The 19,569-nt window shown below is 35.8% G+C and overlaps 1 protein-coding gene across 20 annotated transcripts in view; it reads right to left on the bottom strand.

The window, feature by feature from the left end:
- ryr1b (ryanodine receptor 1b (skeletal)) overlaps positions 1-19,569 on the bottom strand; it is a 117,726-nt gene that overhangs the window by 47,160 nt on the left and 50,997 nt on the right. For all 20 annotated transcript variants that reach the window (XM_051135612.1, XM_051135618.1, XM_051135621.1 and 17 more), the window contains 32 exons: positions 19,343-19,569; positions 18,757-19,201; positions 18,109-18,666; positions 16,420-16,620; positions 16,224-16,335; positions 15,904-16,047; positions 15,457-15,730; positions 13,757-13,874; positions 13,530-13,662; positions 13,121-13,215; positions 12,907-13,042; positions 12,639-12,822; positions 12,412-12,523; positions 11,299-11,419; positions 10,977-11,146; positions 10,667-10,887; positions 10,498-10,588; positions 8,681-8,821; positions 8,430-8,593; positions 7,258-7,336; positions 7,078-7,167; positions 6,841-6,981; positions 6,680-6,757; positions 6,511-6,586; positions 5,012-5,135; positions 4,657-4,772; positions 4,500-4,567; positions 4,234-4,355; positions 3,827-3,876; positions 1,422-1,482; positions 1,191-1,317; positions 975-1,083 (listed from right to left, as the gene is read on the bottom strand). In XM_051135612.1, coding sequence (XP_050991569.1) covers positions 975-1,083; positions 1,191-1,317; positions 1,422-1,482; positions 3,827-3,876; positions 4,234-4,355; positions 4,500-4,567; positions 4,657-4,772; positions 5,012-5,135; positions 6,511-6,586; positions 6,680-6,757; positions 6,841-6,981; positions 7,078-7,167; positions 7,258-7,336; positions 8,430-8,593; positions 8,681-8,821; positions 10,498-10,588; positions 10,667-10,887; positions 10,977-11,146; positions 11,299-11,419; positions 12,412-12,523; positions 12,639-12,822; positions 12,907-13,042; positions 13,121-13,215; positions 13,530-13,662; positions 13,757-13,874; positions 15,457-15,730; positions 15,904-16,047; positions 16,224-16,335; positions 16,420-16,620; positions 18,109-18,666; positions 18,757-19,201; positions 19,343-19,569 — 4,888 coding nt within the window. The remainder of the gene's footprint in view (positions 1-974; positions 1,084-1,190; positions 1,318-1,421; positions 1,483-3,826; positions 3,877-4,233; positions 4,356-4,499; positions 4,568-4,656; positions 4,773-5,011; positions 5,136-6,510; positions 6,587-6,679; positions 6,758-6,840; positions 6,982-7,077; positions 7,168-7,257; positions 7,337-8,429; positions 8,594-8,680; positions 8,822-10,497; positions 10,589-10,666; positions 10,888-10,976; positions 11,147-11,298; positions 11,420-12,411; positions 12,524-12,638; positions 12,823-12,906; positions 13,043-13,120; positions 13,216-13,529; positions 13,663-13,756; positions 13,875-15,456; positions 15,731-15,903; positions 16,048-16,223; positions 16,336-16,419; positions 16,621-18,108; positions 18,667-18,756; positions 19,202-19,342) is intronic.

Genomic DNA, 19,569 nt, shown 5'->3' with positions numbered 1-19,569 from the left:
AAAGATCTTGTGCGCACGTGAAAGTTTCTCGTGAGCACGCAAAAGTTTCTTGTGCACGTAAATGTTTCTAGTGAGCACGCAAAAGTTTCTTGTGCGCATGTGAAACTTTCTCATGAGCACGAAGTTTCTCGTGCTCACACAAATGTTTCTCGTGTGCATGTAAAAGATCTTGTGTGCATGTGAAACTTTCTCACGTGCATGTGAAAGTTTCTTGTGAGCATGCAGTTTCTCATGCTCAAACAAATGTTTCTTGTGAGCATGCAAGTTTCTCATGTGCACTCAAAAGATCTCGTGTGCACGTGAAAGTTTCTCATGAGCATGAAAAAGTTTCGTGCACGCAAATGTTTCTAGTGAGCACGCAAAAGTTTCTCGTGCACATGTGAAACTTTCTCGTAAGCACGCAGTTTCTCGTGCTCACACAAATGTTTCTCATGTTCATGTAAAAGATCTTGTGTGCATGTGTGCTTGTGTGTAAAAGTTTCTTGTGAGCATGCAGTTTCTCATGCTCAAACAAATGTTTCTTGTGAGCATGCAAGTTTCTTGTGAGCACACAAAAGTTTCTCGTGAGCACGCGAAAGTTTCTCGTGAGCATGCAAAAGTTTCTTGTGTGCATGCAAATATTTCTGTGAGCATGAAATAGTTTCTCATGTGCACCCAAAAGTTTCTCGTAAGCACTCAAAAGTGTCTTATGGGCACATGAAAAATTCTTGTGAGCATGCAATAGTTTCTTGTGCACACGCAAAAGTTTCTCATGCGCATGCGAAAGTCTGAGCATTTTTTATTTTTGCAAAGGTCCCTTTAGGGGCTCTGTAACAGCTTTTTAAAATTAATTCCTGCCACATGTTAATTACTACTGTAATTAATGAATCTGTATAATCTAAAATCACAAACAGATTATAAGTAAAATTACTTTAGCTATGTATGTTAAACTTAGTTAAGTTAAATGACTTTTAAAACCTATGAAAATAACTCACACATGACATCATCTCCAAACTGGTGCTGGGCGATGTGGTCGAACAGAGAGGTGAGCACTGGCAGAAGAGCAGTGGTGGTGTAGCTTATGTTTTGAGATACACCTTTCACCTGTTACAGAGACAGAGAGAGGGGGAGAAGATGCTCAATTTAGCAACTTTGACAAAGAACAAAGAAACATCTCTGAGAACAGGGCTATTATTATATATATATCTGACCTGGTTTTTGGTAGACACTTTCCCCAGTTTAAGGTTCTCAACCATCTTCTCAATATCATCAGCAGCACTCTCAAAGAAAGAGCGCAAACCAGCCTTCACAATCTCAGGTCCAGATTTCATCACAGTTCTGGAAGAGAAAGTAAAAGAAAAGACAGAAAGACACAAAATGAAAATTAAGGATGTAAATATCATTAAAACACATGTCAGGAAACATGTGGTCAACACACATACCTGGCGTCCAGTGAGCGGGAAAGAATATGAAGACAATTGACCACTGCTGAGGCATCAGTGCCTGCACACACACAAACATTCAGAGCATGACATACTGTAGGCCTTTTATTTTCACCTACAATCAACCTTCAACATGTGGACTGAGGGTACTATGCTACAATATATGATATAGCATGAAGTGATAGAATTAAGCCAAAGCAGATATTCTTCTGAAATACAGTACTCCTATGATAATAATTCTTACTATAGGATTACTGAGCCAACACTGCAAATGATGCACCAACATAAGCAAAGCACAGCAAATGATTAGAGAACCACCCAGAGAAAGAAAGAAAGGAAGAAAGAAAGAAAGAAAGAAAAAACAAACTAAATTAAATACCACATATTAATGCTATTTATGCCATTTTCATTATTATCTGACTTAAAGAATAATACTTATTTACACCACTTTCACCATTTATAATAAAATAAAATGAAACAAAATATATACTTCAGACAACTTTAATATTGTTATTTTATTTAAATAAAATGAATTAAATTAAAATATACTTCTAATTTATGCTATTTTTTAATAATTATTTTGCTTTAAAAAACAATACATTTCAAATAAGAAAGAAAGACGGAAGGAAGGAAGGAAGGAAGGAAGAAAAAAAGAACTGACTAAATTAAATATTGTTTTTATTTTCATTTTTGTTAAACAATTCTTCTTATTTATCCCATATTCATTATTATTATTTGACATTAATTTTTAACACCATTTTTCACTATTTTAATAAAATAAAATAAAATACATTATTTTACTTAAATGAGATTAATGATATTAAGTAATTCTAATTATTTATGCCATTTTCATTTTTGTTATTTGACTTAAAGAATAATACTTATTTACAGCACTTTCACTATTTTTAGTAAAATAATTAAATAATTAGTTAGTAAAATAATAAAATAATTATTGTTGCCACAATATTTATATAGAACTTGTGTATGCCTTTTTTTACAGTTATTTTGCTTTAAAGAAAAATTTGTTTCAAATATATTAATGCTATTTATGACATTTTCATTATTATCTGACTTAAAGAATAATACTTATTTACACCACTTTCACCATTTTAAATAAAATTATATAAAATATATATTTCAGACAATTTTAATATTGTTATTTTATTTAAATAAAATGAATGAAATTAAAAAATACTTCTTATTTATGCCATTTTTTAAGTTATTTTGCACTAAAAACAATACATTTCAAAGAAAGAAAGAAAGAAAGAAAGAAAGACAGAAGTAAGGACGGAAGAAAGAAAAACGGACCAAATTAAATATTGTATTTTTATGCCATTTTTATTGTTGTTATTTTACTTAAATGAAATTTTAAAATTCTACTTATTTATGCCATTTTCATTATTATTATTACATTTTTACACCATTTTTCACTATTTTAATAAAATAAAATAAAATAAAATAACACTTATGAAAATGACAAAATTGTTATTTTACTTAAATGAAATTAATGATATTAAGTAATTCTAATTATTTATGCCATTTTCATTCTTGTTATTTGACTTAAAGAATAATACTTATTTACAGCACTTTCACTATTTTTAATAAAATAAAATAAAATATTGTTGCCACAATATTTATATAGAACTATTTATACATTTTTGCAGATACTTTGCTTTAAGGAAAAATTTGTTTCAAATATATTTAATATTTAATGAAATTAAATTAAATACCATATTTTCACGCTATTTTCACTGTTATTTTATTTAAAAGAAATTAAATAATTTTACTTATTCATTCCATTTTCATTACTGTTTTCTGACTTAAATTAAAGAATAATACTTATTTACACCATTTTCACTATTTATAATAAAATGAAAGAATACTTATGAAAATGTCAATATTGTTATTTTACTTGAAATTAAATAATACTACTTATTTATGCCATTTTTATTAGTTAAATTTCAAATAAGAAGAAGAAAGAAAGAAAAAAGAAAGGAAGGAAGGAAAAGACAACTAAATTAAATTAAATACCATATTTCTATGCTATTTTCATTGTTGTTATTTTATTTAAAAGAAATTAAATAATTTTACTTATTGCATTTTCATTATTGTTATTTGACTTAAAATTAAAGAATAATACTTATTTACACCATTTTTACTATTCTGAATGAAATAAGAAATAATACTTAATAATAAAAGAAAGAAAGAAAGAAAAGAAAGAAAGAAAGAAAGAAAGAAAGAAAGAAAGAAAGAAAGAAAGAAAGGGAGACAAACCCAACAAGAATTTAGAGCAAATAAGTGGAACTATTAGGAATGGATGTACCAATGGTGTAAAACATTAAAGAAAAAGGGGATGATGGTGGAAAAATGAAATGTGCAATCAGGTCATCATGCAGGATTCTTACCAAAGAGGGAAACCCTGTGTCTCACCAGACCGGCCAACTTACAGAAGATACTGAGATAGAAGATACATAGATAGAAAAAGAAGAAAAAAAGAGGGGTGGAGGGTTGGGAAAGAGGAAATGGCATGAAAAGGAATAAAAGGGTGAGGTTAAGATGATGGAAAAGTAGGAGCAAAATAATGTGATCCATAAAAGATAAATGTAACAAAAGGATGAGGGAACCCGTGGGAAACAACTCCGGGAAGGGGCAGAGAGAAAACCACAGGCAAGAAGAAGTGTGAGGAGCAGAGAGGATGTGACAGGTCGCAACATCAAAACTAACTAACATTGTTTAAACATTCGTGTAATCAAATGAAATCTTTAAGGTACATAAAATCCACAGAAAAGGGAAGCTCTGTAGCATTAGTTACCTAGCAATCATCTCCTTCTCCTTGTTGGAGGCATGACCACCACTGCCCAGGACTTTAGCAGGTGTGGACAGGAAATACAAGCAGTGATTCTTAAAGTACTGGTTCACCAATGGAAGCAGAATCTACATGAAGAGAATATAAAGAGGAAGAGCAAGGTTTGAGAGGCTGTGATTCGCAGGATGGAAAGTCTGTATCTCTTCCAGCTAATTCCCTCAGAGATGTTTTATTCAGCATACAGTCATATTCCATGGTCAAAGTCGTCTCACCTTGGCAAAGAATTTAATCTCCTGTTCGTGAGGGGATTTCTCAACTCTTCCACTGCTCACAACAGCCTCTGGAGTAACAAATACACAGTGCGTTAAAAAGTGCAAACTAACATCTTCAGTTCTTTGGATCTAAGAAATGACTTCTATGAACATATACCAAGATGAGCAATAAACTCCTGTGCAATCTCCATCCACTTCAACAGCTTCTGCAGGAACCCGTAAGCGAAACGCTTCTCAATGGAGGAAATCTCCTGTTCCATGTCCTTCAAACCTCTGGAAAAGAATAACAAAACAAAACAAGGACAAAACTAATTTAGTTCACATCATTACTTTTGTTGATAACCTCTGATCAGCGAAGAAGAACTGGAGCTATGTTTGGAAGTACAATCTACAAAATTTTCACAGGCTCTAGCATTCTTAATAAAACCTGAGGAACTAAAAACAGCAACAAGAAATGGTCATTTTAGACCAAGTCACTTTAACATTCTTGTTGTATACCATCATTTAGGTACCTGGTGACAGCGTATCCATTAAACTGGAGGAATTTGAGCAGGTCTTGGGCTTTTTCTCTGTCTCTTGCCTTCTCTTTGGCTGTCAGTGTATCGTATGGTACCAACAAAGGATGGGTGCCACCACCTATGAACACACAAAAAAACCCCATCAAAACTAGAAGATAGCTCACAGGGTTATTTTATAAAAAATACTTCTATTTTATATACAGTTGAGGTCAAACGTTTACATCCCCCTTTCAGAATCAATAAAAATGTTAATTATTTTACCAAAATAAGAGGGATCATACAAAATGCATGTTATTGTTTATTTAGTACTGACCTGATTAAGTTATTTCACAAAAAAGATGTTTACATTAATAGTCTACAAGAGAAAACAATAGCTGAATTTATAAAAATGACCATCCACAATGAGTCCCTTGTTAATCCTGAATAGTTAAACTGCCTGCTGTCCCACAAATGATTTTGTTTTGCAGCATTTTTGTGTATTTGAACCCTTTCCAACAATGACTGTATGATTTTGAGATCCATCTTTTTACACTGAGGACAACTGAGGGAGTCATATGCAACTATTACAGAAGGTTCAAACGCTCACTGATGCTCTAGAAGGAAAAAAACATGCATTAAGAGCCGGGGGGTGAAGACTTTTGAAAAGAATGAAGATGTGTACATTTTTCTTATTTTGCCTAAATATCATATTTTTTTAATTTAGTACTGCCCTTCGGAGGCTACAGAAGATACTTACATGTTTCCCAGAAGACAAAATAAGTAAAATTTACCCTGATCTTCAAATTCCAAAAGTTTTCACCCTTAATGCATTGTTTTTTTCCTTTTGAAGCATCAGTGAGCATATGAACCTTCTGCACTAGTTGCATATGAGTCATACAGTCATTGTCAAAAACAGTCAGAGTTCAAATACACAAAAATGCTGGAAAACCAAAGAATTTGTGGGACCTAAAGGATATAGCAGGCACCCTGGTGAAAAAAACAGCATATGCTGGTAGGTATTAATGCTGGTCATGTTGCTGGTCTAGGACCAGCAAAAACCAGCAAAGGACCAGCAAAAACCAGCAAAGGACCAGCATAAACCAGCAAAGGACCAGCTTAAACCAGCATCAAAACATACCTAACCAGCATCCCAGCATCAAAACATGCCTACCAGCATATGCTGGTTTTAACTGTTCAGGACAAACAAGGGGCTCATGACCAACTAAAAAAACAAAAAACACAGCTTTGGATCATTCACGGTATTAAGAATCAAGGTGATGCAAACTTTTGAAACCGGGTCAACTATTATTTTCTCTTGTGGACTAATATGTAAACATCTTTTTTGTGAAATATCTTAATCAGGTCAGTACTAAATAAACAATGACATGCATTTTGTATGATCCCTCTTATTTTGGTAAAATAATTAACATTTTGCAGATTCTGAAAAGGGGATATAAACTTTGGACCTCAACTGTAGTCAGCATGATAACACTGGTTAAAATAGACAATTATACCCTTGGCTTGCAGCTCCATCTTTTTCTTGCGGCCCCAAGTGTTATGGTAATTCTCAGCAAGCTGTTCCGCCATGGACTGAACAAAGTGAAACATGGAGAGTGAATCAATCACAAAGGTTTTTGAATGCCTAAGTTACAGTCTTATACTAAATGAACATAAATAATATACCTGTAGCTCTCTGGACAATGCCATGCCTGCCAGGTCCACTGGTTGGGGAGAATATCCCTGGCTGGGATCATAGGTGGCCTGCAGGAAATGGATATTGAGGTATGGATATTGGGTTCAAAAAACATGCAATTTTCATTTTCTTTTTTCTATCTCTTTGTTACCTGAGCAGTCTGGGAGATCTTCCTGGTAGTCTTCACTTCAATTTTCTCTGTTTCTCCATCTCTGGCTTTCTCCAGAGTCCATTCCCATGCCAGCATGGCCTTGACGGACTCTTTAATGGGCCAGCGGTAGATCTCCTTATCCTAGAGAGAGAATACAAAAGAGAGGTTGATCTTGATTTTAGAAAACCAACTGTAACAACCAACTGACAAAGATGATTAAAAAAAGTCCATTCAGACCTTCTCTGAGAAAGTTTTGTATGGCCTAAGCATGGGGTGAGTTTTGCTGTTCTCATCTAGAACCTCTCCATATGTCCAGTTGTTTTGGATCTGGAAGGAAAAAACAAAAGGTTACAAAGCCTATTCCCAGTTCCGCAATGCTTTTGGCTTTCACAAAAGAGCATGAATGCTGATACTAACCTTCTCAAAAGCCCATTTATCATGCGTGTGCTCAGCATATTTGTTAATGAAGGCATCGAGTCTCTCAGGAATGATGGTGCTGCAAAGAAGCAAAAAGGAAACATAATCATTCAGTTGCTGCTGTTCATTTAAATACGAACCCAACTTTTATATTGTTTTAGACATATTTTGCACTATGCGGGGGTGCCATTATCTCAATGACATGAAATGGTTGCACTTGGTAAACTACTGGTGCTACCTGTTGCTATTTTTACTGCAACACAACTTAAATAGACAGCACACCCTGGTGAAAAAAACAAGCATATGCTGGTAGGTATGTTTTGATGCTGGTTTAAGCTGGTCCTTAGCTGGTTTATGCTGGTCCTTTGCAAAAAAAGGAATACTGATACAGTGCCACATTCTGCTGCTTTTGGTTGTAATTTTCAGTCAAAGGGAAACAAGAGAACCAGTGTAAGTCTTCACTAGCAATAAGACGAGGAGAAAAAAATTAAAAAATGGCTGAAGATGGCTGTGGACAAATAAAGCTTCCTAAAGAAACTTCCATGTCTTTGTTCTCTCCACTTTCGTCCTGATGCCTTAGAGGCTTTTAGTAGACCACAGCTACTGAAAAAGTATACAAATGGCAGAGACAAGAAACACTAGATGCCATCTTGGTAGGATGTAACCATGTCTACGCTTGTCATGATGCCGCAACCACTGAAGGAGTTTCTTAGCGCAAATTTCACTCGATATTTGGGGGCGTTTAGACTCTTCATGGGACAATTCAATGGTATGGCATTTGGTTTAAGTCTACGCTTATATCCATTGCCACCTGTAAGTATTAGTATTATATTTTCCAAGTTGTGTATTCCAAGTTGTGTTGAGGTAAAAATAGCAACAGGTAGAGCCAGTAGCTCACTGAGTGCAACAAATTGACCTCATCAAAATAACAGCATCCTCCATAGTCCAAAATATGTATAAAACAATGTGGATTTTTTAAATAACATAAATCTTTCATGGGTTTTCTACTACATATTTCAGTAAGAGACATCAATCATGTTATATTAAGCCATGCAAGTCAATACCTGAGGTTTCCCATTAAGTTATGGTAAAGGGTAGGATTATTAAAATGATAAATAAATGCAAGGATGCAAAATTAATACTGTAATTGAACCAGCTGATCATTTTCTCACTTGGTTGTCTCCACTGGTTTGGGATCAAAGTTTCCCTCAGCGTCTACAGATGCTTTCTTCTCAGTCATAGAAGAATAGCTAGCATCCACATAGTCTGGAGGGATGGCACCTGCGATGGCGCAGATGCAGGGCATAGCGATCTTAAACAGCTCTGCATCAAATTTCTACAGAGATGAGATGGCATGTAAGGGTACACAGACATTTCAGTTTGAATTTGTCTGTTGAGACTACTGAATCTATGTTTGTCAAACCTTGTGTGCGAGGGACTCAAAGATGCCCCAGAAGAGTTTGCGAGAGAGATGCAGCTCTTCCTCTGATGTGACTCCAAAGTTCGCCCATCCATTTGGCAGGCAGTAATACTTCCAGCAGCGCTCATAGTGATTGGTCAACAACTAAACGAAACAGTTAAAGGATTAGTTCACTTCCAGCATAAAAAATTCGGATAATTTACTAAAATGTTCATGTCTTTCTTTGGTCGAAAAGAAATTAAGGGGGTCATCAGATGCCCAAGTTGATATGATTCTTAATGAGTCTTAATGAAAAGTCTATAATATACTTTGGTTAAAAATTCTCAATGGTAGTGTAAAACAACACCCTTTTTACCTTGTCAAAATCAGCTTTGCAAAAATCATCCTGTTCTGGTCAAGGTTGCTTTAAATGTTAATGAGCTCTGCTTGCCCCGCCCCTCTCTTCTCTCTGTGGAGTGACGAGTCTGTTTACTTTAGCTGCGTTTAGCCACTAAACTTGCTAACTAGCACATTATTAGGAAAGGCGATCGCAAAGATTCATTAAAAAAAACCTGGATCATGAATGATTTGCGTGAACATAGACGGATATATGTAGATCGGGAGGTGCATTCCCTCTACAAACAAACGTAATCCACTGCATCTTCAGCGGCTCAGATTTCGGGAGTAAATGACGACCACTATGTTCATTATTACATCCAGCAACACAACACCTCAGTCGCTAAATCTGAGATATTCTTGTCTAACTTACATCCCTGCTCTGGCATCAAAACAATGGAGGTCTGACTGTTACAGCTGATCTGAGGTAAGACGCTCATGTCAATCAACTATCGTGGGAGCGGCCTCTGGCAGTGTGACGGCACCCCGACAGGCATCTGAGAATGGCTCGATTTGAAAAAGAGGATATTATTTTTACAGATTAATTAAAAACCACTGCATGGATTTTTATCATTATAGGGTAGATGTGTACATACACTGCCAACACACATTAATGTTCAAACAACATGTAAAAGTAAACTTTGCATCTGATGACCCCTTTAAGGTTTTTGAGGAAACATTGCAGGATTTTTCTACATATAGTGGACTTCACTGGGGATCAGCGGGTTGAAGGTCCGAATTGCAATTTCAATGCAGCTTCAAAGGGCTCTACAAAATCCCAGCCAAGGAATAAGTGTCTAATCTAGTGAAACAATCGATCTTTTTTTTTTTTTTTTTTTTTTACCACAAATGCTCATCTTGCACTAGCTCAACCTCGCGCATGTACGTAATCATGCACGTGTGACGTAGGCAGGAGCACCGACCTAGTGTTTACAAAGCGAGCATGGTAAAACAGCGATGTCGGACAATTTAGAAACCTTTTGAACCAGAGAACAGAGATGAAGAACTAACCACGATTAACCTTTTCAACTTAATGCGTGAAGACACACATCACAGAGCTAGTGCGAGATGAGCATTTGTGGTTAAAAAGTATATAAATTTAAATGTTTTTTTAGAAAATGACAGATCGTTTTGCTAGATAAGTCCCTTATTCCTTGGCTGGGGTCGTGTAGAGCCTTTTGAAGCTGCACTGAAACTGCAGTTTGGACCTTCAACCAACTGGCCACCATTGAAATCCACTATACGGAGAAAAATCCTGGAATGTTTTCCTCAAAATAAATATTTTCGACTGAAGAAAGAAAGACATGAACATCTTGGATGACATAGGGGTGAATAAATTATCAGGAAATTTTTATTCTGAAATCTCTTTAAAGCACAAAATATGAGTACAAGAAAACAAAATGTTCAATGTAACTAACTATACTACAGTAACTATACTTGCATACCTTAAGGGGCATCTTGGCATACTCATTTAAGATTGGCACATCAAACACCAGCCTTCTCAGCAGATGCTGCAACATAGATGGCCGCAAATACCTAAAACACACAAATATTACTTCATTAGCTATAATATTTTAAGTTGTCATTTCTACATTTGAGTGCAGATGTACTAACTTGACAAGAGACATAAGGCAGTCCTCAATGACATCCCTCTGGGCCTTGGTAAGGGCACGGCCACGGGACAGTCTATAGATGGTGTGCAGCATTGAGTCGATCATGATGGCACGGTGGTCTGTGCCAGCGAAAAGTGGAGCACACTTTGTGAGCAGAGGAAGCACTGCTGAGCACAGGTAGCGGTTTAGAGCTAGAGCCATTTCTGTGGTGCTGAATGCCGCCTGGAGGATCACAATTATATTATATTATATTATATTGTGAAAGGTAAAGAAGTGATAATGAAATATGACTGACAGTATTAATAGCTCACCGTATCTAGAGAGGCTGCGGCTCTCATGTCGGGCAGGAAGCCCACCTCTAGCACATGCAGCAGGAAGTCTTGGTTATCAATGCCATACACTCTGTCCAAGAAAAGCACCATGGAGGCTTTGTGGTCTGGCACGAAACTCGCTGACATTTTTGGCTCAACAATCTGACCATCTATGAAAAGTAGCATAGGAAAAATGAGAAGAGTTGAGCATACAGAAGCTGTGTGGAAGCCAGGTTCCACCTTAGAGTAAAAAGTAAAACAGACAGAAAAATAAGGATTAAAATAGGAAATAGTCACATGGTGTTTTTTTGGTTTTGTGTACCTTTGCCAAAGGTGGGGATCTGAACAGGAAGGCTTATGACTCCCACCAGGTCTTCAATGGGCACGAGAGACCTCAAGATGGCTCTGATTCTCAAAGCTTCACCTTTACCTGCTTGGATCAACTGTGGGTAAAGAACAGGTTTAAAATTTAAGTCCATATGAAATCTGTAAAAATATGATCTTCATCTCATTCACTGCTGTTCAAATGTTTGGGAAATGGTTTTTTTTTTTTTTTTTTTTTTTTTTTTATTTTTTTTTTAAGAAATAATATTTTTGTTCAGTAATGATTTTTAAAATTGTTAAAAAGTAACAATGTTGCAAAAGAATTTTATTTAAAAAAATATTGTCATTCTAAACACATTATCAAATAATTCTGTGGAAAAAATGTATAATGGTTTCCAAAAAAACATTAAACAGCACAACTGAGAATTATAAGAAATGTGTCTAAACTTATTTTAAATAGTAAAATTATTTTATAATAGTACTATTTTTGCTTTGTTTTTATCAAATAAAAGCAGCCTGACAGACGTCTTAAAAAATAAATAAATAAATAAATAAAATAAAATAAAATAAAATAAAATAAAATAAAATAATAGCATTTGTCAAGGATTCCACCAGTTAAATTAATGAAGTTAAATGAATGAAGTGACAGACGTCTTAAAATAAAATAAAATAAAATAAAATAAATTAATTTAAAAAATAATAAAAAATTAAATTAAATTAAATTAAATAACTTAATAACTTAATAAAAATAAACTTAGTTTAAATAGTAAAATTATTTTATAATAATTCTTTTTTTTTTTTATTAAATAAAAGCAGCCTTGGGGAGCATGACAGACTTCCTCAAAAAAATAAAAAATAAATTAAAAAAAAAAAATAAAAAATAATAATAATAATAATAAAAAAATAAAATAAAATAAAATTTGTCAAAAAAATTAATTAAATACATAAAATAAAATTTGTCATGGACTCCACCAGTTAAATTAATTAAGTTGTTATACATAAAATAAAATAAAATAAAATAAAATAAAATAAAATAAAATAAAATAAAATAAAATAAAATAAAATAAAATTTGTCATGGACCAGTTAAATTAATTAAGTACTTATACTCACATGCATCTCAGGAGCACAGCGACCCAGCAAGTCAATAAGAGCAGAGTAAAATGACATGATAGCATTTCCAAGATGCACTCTGTTCTCTTCATGTTGCTCCTCCCCTCCAAACCTGTGAACCAATCACAAGCGGCAAAAATGGAATATATAAATAACGTGATATATAACGACAAATTATTTAAATGAAAAGCAAAATTCAAGCATTCACTTCCACTGAAACATCTTACATGAAACGCCTGTCCTTTTTAGGAGTTGGCCCATCTCTGGCAGGGTCCTCAGAGATCTTAATTGCCTCTTCAATAGCAGCTAATAGACCTGCACCACCCTCTCCTCTCAGAGCGGGGCCGAAGCACTCAGGCCGACGAATCAACAGACGAACAACCACGTTGGCGTTCTCCTCTACGCTCTCGCCTGCAGGGGGCGACACAAAGACAAAGTTTAATTCTAAATGCCTCCAAACAGAGTCAAAAAGAGTATTACACTAAATATGCTCACCATTTACAAACACAGCAAAGCGCAAGAAGTCCAGATATCTCTCTCCTCCACCTGGATTCCATCCTATGTCAGGGTAGCCTTTAGACAGAAGCATGGGGCACATCCGAAGGCCACATCCAGCCAGATACGTCACCACCTGAGTAGCACAGTACATTACAAATGTACTGTACCGTAAAATCATTAGATACAAAATGCAATTTGTTCAGTGCATTACCATCTCAAGGTCTTGCTCTTGCAGAGCCAGTGCCAGCTCATTGTTGTCAATGCAAGAAGCAGCAGCAACATCCAAAGGAGTAGATCCACGCATTCCTAAAAAGCAAAAAAAAAAAATACAAATTTTAATTTGTGTTACGAAGATGAGCGAAGATCTTACAAGTTTGGAACAACATAGGGTGAGTAATTAAGAGTTTTCATTTTTGGGTGAACTATCCCTTTAAGTGTTGCAACAATGTCCCGTTCACACCAACAATATACACAATACACACAGTACAACAATACTGTAAGTTTAAAAACTCACTAATTCATTGAGAAAAAGGAAGTCCACGCTACAGATATAATAATATATGACATAATGACAGAGGTACAACATCACTGTGTCAGCTTAGTTTTACAAAGTGACTGACCCAGTCCAATGCCACTGTTTTGTAGCAGGTATGAGAGATGGTCAAACATGGAGCGTTGGTTCTGTCGGCTGATCCTGCAGAAGTAGCACAGGAAGCGACAGCAACTGGTAACCATTTGCGGGAATCGAATTTCCTATAGGTAGAAGAAAAGAAGTTTGTTTTCCTTTACATCAATTTCAATGACAGAGGCAGATGATGTTCAGTATATATAATAAACAGAAAAGTACCTTAGAGTCTCCTCCACCTCCGAGTACGTTGACCATAACCTCCATGACCGTCTCGTGCATGCCCAGTGCTCGCATCAGGTTAGGGTGCTGGTAGAACACCTTGTTGTTCATGATGTTCCTATGGGACAGGAGACAATACGTTTTGAAATACTACACATGATACAAAAGATATAAATGTCCAGCTAAACATAATGACTCTAGGGAAGTTTAGGGCATGAGAACAAACTAGGTACACTACCATTTGCAGTCAGAATTGTTTATTTATTTATTTAGAATATGAAGGAATTGCTATTTTTATTCAGCAAATAAAATGTTGTACTGTATATAATATTACAAAAAAACAATCATTTGAAATAAAACATCATTTTTTTTTAAAAATATTTAGCAGTTTTCTGGAGGCTAGTTTTTTTTCTCAGAATTGCATGATACTAACTTGCAATTCTGAAAAATGAAGTCAATTGCGTTATATACGGTATCGCGTTATATAATGTAAACTCACATTTGCGAAAAATAAAGTCAGAATTGCAAGATAAAAACTCACAATTGTAAGAAATAAAGTCGGAATTGTGCGATAAAAACCTTAAATTCTGAAAAAATAAGTCACAATTGAGAGAAATAAACTCACAATTCTGACTTTTTCGCCCCCCCAGAATTGTGTTATATAGTGTAAACTCACAATTGTGAGAAATAAAGACAGAATTGCAAGATAAAAACTCAGAACTGTGAGTTATGAAGTCAGAATTATGAGATATAAACTCACAATTCTGTCATTTTTTTCCTCACAATAAATTTTAAAATCTAGATTGCTAGATTAAAAACTCTCAACTCTGACTTTTTTTCTCGCAAATGCGAGTTTGTATCTTGCAACTCTACCTTTTTTTCATTTATATTTCGCATTCACATTTTTCCTCAAAATTGCATTAAAATAAACTCACAATCGTGAGAAATAAAGTCTTTTGTGCGATAAAAACTTGCAATTCTGAAAAATTAAGTCAGAATTCCAAGATATAAACTCACAATTCTGACTTTTTTCCCAGAATTGTGTTATATACTGTAAACTCACAATTGTGAGAAATAAATTCAGAATTGGAAGATTAAAAACTCACAATTCCAAGTTATACAGTACAATTTTGAGGGGGGAAAAAAGACTGATATGTTCTCAGTATTGTGAGTTTATGTCTCACAATTCTGATGTGCAATTGCGTGTTAAAGTCAGAATATAAAGTCAGTTTATAGCTCATAATTTTATTTCTCAGAGTTATATCTAAAGTTTAGAATTGTAAGTTGTATCGCGCAATTCTGACAGAAAAAGTCAAAATTGTGAGATAAAAAGTCGCAATTACCTTTTTAAATTTTTTATTCAGTGGCGGAAACAGGCTTCCATAGTATTAAACATTAATAATAATAATAATAATAATAGGAAATGTTACTTGAGCACCAAATCATCATATTAGAATGATTTCTGAAAGATCATGTGACACTGAAGACTGGAGTAATGATGCTGAAAATTCAGTTTTGCAATCACAGGAATATGCTACACTTTAAATATATTCTAATAGAAAACATCAGGTATTTTAAATTCTAATTATATTTCACAATATTACTGTTTTTACTGTACTTTTTATCAAATAAACACAGCCTTGGTCAACATAAGAAAATGAAGAAAAAAAAAAAAAAATCCAGGCATTTGAAGTACCCACCCAATACTCTGAATCATAAGCCTCTCCTCTTCCGGGCCCATCTGGACAATGAGAAGGGAACGGATCTGTCCCAGGCACTCCAGCAAGTCCATTGTGTCCTGTACGGACACAGCGTTGATGGCATAGGCCTTTGGCAGGGCGCGGATCAGCTCTCCCAGAGCATCATACTGCCGGTGAAGAAGACTAAACATGAGGCGCACCAGCTCAGGGTTCTGAATAAAGGACTCCTGTGCCCAGTGGATCATTGTGTGGGATATCAGTTCCTGCAAAGTACCTGAGAATAGAATTTTCTGGAAATGTTAGCCTAATACTAAAAAAAAAAAAAAGTACAATTTTGCACAATAAAAAAAAAAAAAGCAAAAATATTGATCTATAATTGCAATTATGAGATGAGGTGAATCTGAGTAACTTTCTCAAGATGTTTTACATGTTTGTACATTTACTCACTAGGTTTGGGCTCTTCCTCTGGTTCTGGCTCCTCTTCCTCCCTTTTCTTCCTAAAGGTCTTGACCTTCTCCACTAAACTTAGCAGTCTCCCTCTTAGAGATGCTTCTACCTCTTCTTCCTCCGCTTCTTCTTCTACGTGGACACCTGAGGTACAAAAACAATATGGAAAAGAACCACATAATCCAGTAAATTTTGTGGCACTTTTTTTTTGTTTGAATCTTCAGGAAAAAAAAAACAAAAAACAAAAAACAGAAATTGAAATAGTTGTTGAGAAGATGATTTTGCAACAACAGCCACTTGGTGTTTAGTTGTACACTGACCACAGTGATTCAGCAGCTCATTGTGGAAATTCTGGAGGGTTTCCCGCACTTCGTCTGGCACGGGGCAATCCTCTTCTTCTGGACTGTGCTTGAAGTTAGTCAACAGGAAAACCTACATGCACATAATTAGTGATTAGTCTCCCTGAAAGCATTTAAAATCATATTTGGGTTTAAAGTAAAGAGTTGTCAATTATACTTGTTCCAGAGGAGGAGAGCGAAACTCTCTGGTCCTGCGAGCGGTCTCTGCAGCAGACATGGTAAATGCTCTCATTAGTTTGTTGTATCTTTCACGCTGGTTTGACTGGATCTGCCGTACAAATGTATCAGAGAATGCCAAAATTGCCTCAACTCTGTGTCTGAGCTCACAGTCACAGAAATACTGTAGAAGGGTACACATCTGAAAGAGAGGGAAAAACACACAGAGGCAGTATTAATAAAACAAACAAGAGAAAATATACATAATATACAGTATACACAATAATATAAAGATATATATTCAAAGCATATAAAAATATGTAGAAGACAGACAGACAGACGATAGAACGTTAGAACAATAGTTAGAATGACAGATAGATAGATAGATAGATAGATAGACAGATAGATAGATAGATAGATAGATAGATAGATAGATAGATAGATAGATAGATAGATAGATAGATAGATAGATAGAACAATAGTTAAAATGACAGATGATAGCCAGACAAGTAATTACTTTAGAACGATAGCTAGAACGATAGACAGAACGACAGAGAGACAGATAGATAGATAGACAGACAGACAGATATATAGATAGATAGAAGGATAGACAAATAATTACTTTAGAATGATAGAACGATAGATAGAACGATAGATAGAATGATAGATAGACAGATAGATAGATAAATAGATAGATAGATAGAACAATAGTTAAAATGACAGATGATAGCCAGACAAGTAATTACTTTAGAACGATAGCTAGAATGATAGACAGAACTACAGATAGATAGATAGATAGATAGACGATAGATAGATAGATAGATAGATAGATAGATAGATAGATAGATAGATAATTACTTTAGAATGATAGAACGATAGACAGATAGATAGAACGATAGATAGATAGATAGACAGACAAGTAATTACTTTAGAAAGATAGATAGATCGATAGACAGAACGATAGACAGAACGATAGACAGAACGATAGATAGATAGATAGATAGATAGATAGATAGATAGAGAGATAGATAGATAGATAGACAGAGGGACAAATAAGTACTTTAGATAGATAGATAGATGACAGACAGAACAACAGATGATAGCTAGATAGACAGACAAGTAATTACTTTAGAACGATAGATAGATTGATAGACAGAACGATAGACAGAACGATAGATAGATAGAACGATAGAACGATAGAACGATAGATAGATAGATAGATAGATAGATAGATAGATAGATAGATAGATGGACAAATAAGTACTTTAGATAGATAGATAGATAGATAGATAGATAGACAGATAGATAGATAGATAGATAGATAGATAGATAGATAGATAGATAGATAGATAGAACGATAGAACAATAGTTAGAATGACATGATAGCTAGATGATAGATAGATAGATAGATAATTACTTTAGAATGATAAAACGATAGAACGACATTTAGATAGATAGATAGATAGATAGATAGATAGATAGATAGATAGAACAATAGATGATAGCTAGATAGACAGACAAGTAATTACTTTAGAACGATAGATCGATAGACAGAACGATAGACAGAACAATAGAACGACAGATAGATAGAACGATAGACAGAACAATAGATAGATAGATAGATAGATAGATAGATGGAGGGACAAATAAGTACTTTAGATAGATAGATAGATCTAAGTATTAAACGTGCCTGCAGTTTTACAGACTCCGGCAGCTTCATTTGAAGAAGTCCCTCCTCTGGTGCCTCCTCTTCTTCTTCTTCTTTGGCCTCCTCGCCTACTTCTTCTGCCTCCTTTTCCTCCTCGGCTTTTTCTCCATCCACCTTCTCTCCCTCCTCCTCCTCTACTGCCTTCTCAGTCTCTTCTTCCTGTCCCTCCTCCTTCTTCAGGGCTTTCAGCTCCTCCTCCTCCTCCTCCTCCCCAACTCCCTCATCCACGGCTTCCTCTTCTCTTTCAGCCGCTTCTTCTTTCTCTTTCACCTCCTCTCCTTCCTCTTTGGGAGCAGCTTCCTCTTCTGGTTCCTCTGTCTCTCCTGCCTCCTCTTTCTTTCCGAACACACTGGGATCGATCATCTTAAGAATGTGCTTGACATCTTCATCATTAAAGATGCCCATAATGAGGAGGGTGCTGATGAGTTTGAGAATAGGAACAAAGTGGAACTCAACGCTGCCCCCGACAGGATCACGCATGGCCTGGCTTCCGTCAAACACAGCTTCGGTAAGCATGCTTAGAGCCATGGTCTTCAGCTCCTGTAAGGGCAGAAAAAATGCATTAGATGCTAACAGAGCTCATATGTCTACCAACAATCAGTTTTGGACCTCACTGTATCCTCTTCATACCTGCAGAGGGATGATGGGGCTTATGGTGTACAAATCTGGGTCAGTACCCACAAAGTTGATGGGAGAGAAGTGTAACTTGGGTCTGAGGCAGGTTGTGAGGCCCACTCCTGGAAGATCATGGGACGCCTCTGCATCTGGGAAAAGTGTGATGCTGAGTGTCTCTTCCGTCATGGGAACAATAAACTCACGATTGGTTCCCAAGCGGTTACGTTTGGCTGACTCCAGGTGGATACTGATGAGAAGGTCGTAGTAGCCACTGCGGAGAGGGCCTGGCAGGTAGGTGTTCTCGATTGCATAGAAGAGCTGTGATTCGTCTACGTGGCTGCAGAGGGCGTGGGCCACACGGTTGTTGCCCAACGCACACACGGCGCAATAAAGCATCAGAGTGTGGTAGTGGAACTTCAGCAAGTCATGCTGCTCAGACAGTTCCAGGATGTCAATACACCTGCATATGAGAGAGATAAACACATCCACTGTTGAACACAACATCTAGAACCAGCTAAGACCACCCAACCAGTTTAGGCTGGTTTTAACAGTTTTTCTTTTAAATTATTTAGGTTTTTGTTTTTGTCTCATTCTCCTGTACCTGTTCTCTTCAGGTATATGCAGAGCCATCATGGTGAGAGGCTCCGTACATTCCACCATCCAGCCGTGCCTCTCGCTCACCCGCCCCACTGTTGGATTCAGGAAATGGTTGGGCATCCGACTCCAGATCACGGGGGTCAGCATCTCAACATCCAGCCGAGGAGGACACTGGGGCACTGGGTTCTTGCGCTCACTACGAAACATGGCCGCCGAAAGAGGCATGATATT

This window comes from Labeo rohita, chromosome 18, assembly GCF_022985175.1.
Source record: "Labeo rohita strain BAU-BD-2019 chromosome 18, IGBB_LRoh.1.0, whole genome shotgun sequence".
Taxonomy (NCBI): domain Eukaryota; kingdom Metazoa; phylum Chordata; class Actinopteri; order Cypriniformes; family Cyprinidae; genus Labeo; species Labeo rohita.
The sequence above is the reverse complement of the archived record's forward strand: the minus strand, read 5'-3'. Positions and strand labels throughout refer to the sequence as shown.